The sequence below is a fragment of the Opisthorchis viverrini genome (genome assembly GCF_000715545.1).
Source record: "Opisthorchis viverrini unplaced genomic scaffold opera_v5_5614, whole genome shotgun sequence".
In the NCBI taxonomy this organism is placed as follows: domain Eukaryota; kingdom Metazoa; phylum Platyhelminthes; class Trematoda; order Opisthorchiida; family Opisthorchiidae; genus Opisthorchis; species Opisthorchis viverrini.
In genome coordinates this window covers 1-796 of record NW_008758589.1, presented here as the reverse complement: position 1 = coordinate 796, position 796 = coordinate 1, and the positions used below count along the sequence as shown (strand labels likewise).

Here is a 796-nt window from a genome sequence, read left to right as displayed (position 1 = left end):
AGCACCGACAGAGACCAATTGTCTTCCAGGGGACAATGCCACGCCAAGAATATTGTATAAAACAAGATCTATTTGTAAGTCCTACTTTAGGGAAAGTGAAACACTAGGAAAGCAGGGGAGAAGGATGGTGGAAGGAGAACCATGTAAACAGCAGGGTCATGTATCCAAACTATTCCCATTCTGAATAGAATTCGACCTTAAACGAGGCAGGCGTAACTCACCACATACTGTCCAGTCTGTCGCGATCCACTGAGGTTTACATCACGCTCCCCAACCGACACATTTTCATCAGACTCCGGCACAGCAGACTCTGATTTTGGATGGCGTCCGTCCGATGACTCAGCCATGCGACCCTGCTCTTGCCTCTCATCATCTGTGAGAAATTTAGGACTGCTTTCTGACAAGTTATCTTGGTCTGTCCCCTGCGGCAGTGAAGCCGTACTTACGGAGGCGCGACTGGTGAAGGCTGCATCGCTCGTGGAGCTTGAATTCGGAGTTCTGAGATATGCAGAATGGTCAAGGATAGGAAGGCGTATAAAGTGCGAGTGACCGCAATAAACAAGTTTTCATTATAAAATGTTGGTTTACTTGTAATGTGAGGGAAATAAGGATGAGGGTAGAAAACGTCACTACCGACAACTAAGAGCAAGCGAAAAAATGAGGGAGACACCACAGTGTGACACAGATGCTATAAACCGGGTCCACCGGTCAAAACACTGGGACACGACTAGAGCTCAGGGGATTGGATATCTACTTGGAGATTTGGGGACCACGCTACATATTTAACCACACACAC

At 47.2% G+C, this 796-nt stretch overlaps 1 protein-coding gene across 1 annotated transcript; it reads right to left on the bottom strand.

The window, feature by feature from the left end:
• Positions 1-222: 222 nt before the first annotated feature.
• On the bottom strand, positions 223-498 carry T265_16138 (hypothetical protein; the record flags this gene model as incomplete). Its single annotated transcript, XM_009179669.1, has 1 exon — positions 223-498. A coding segment is annotated over one exon (273 nt), but the record flags the coding sequence as incomplete, so codon positions are not given.
• Positions 499-796: the final 298 nt, after the last annotated feature.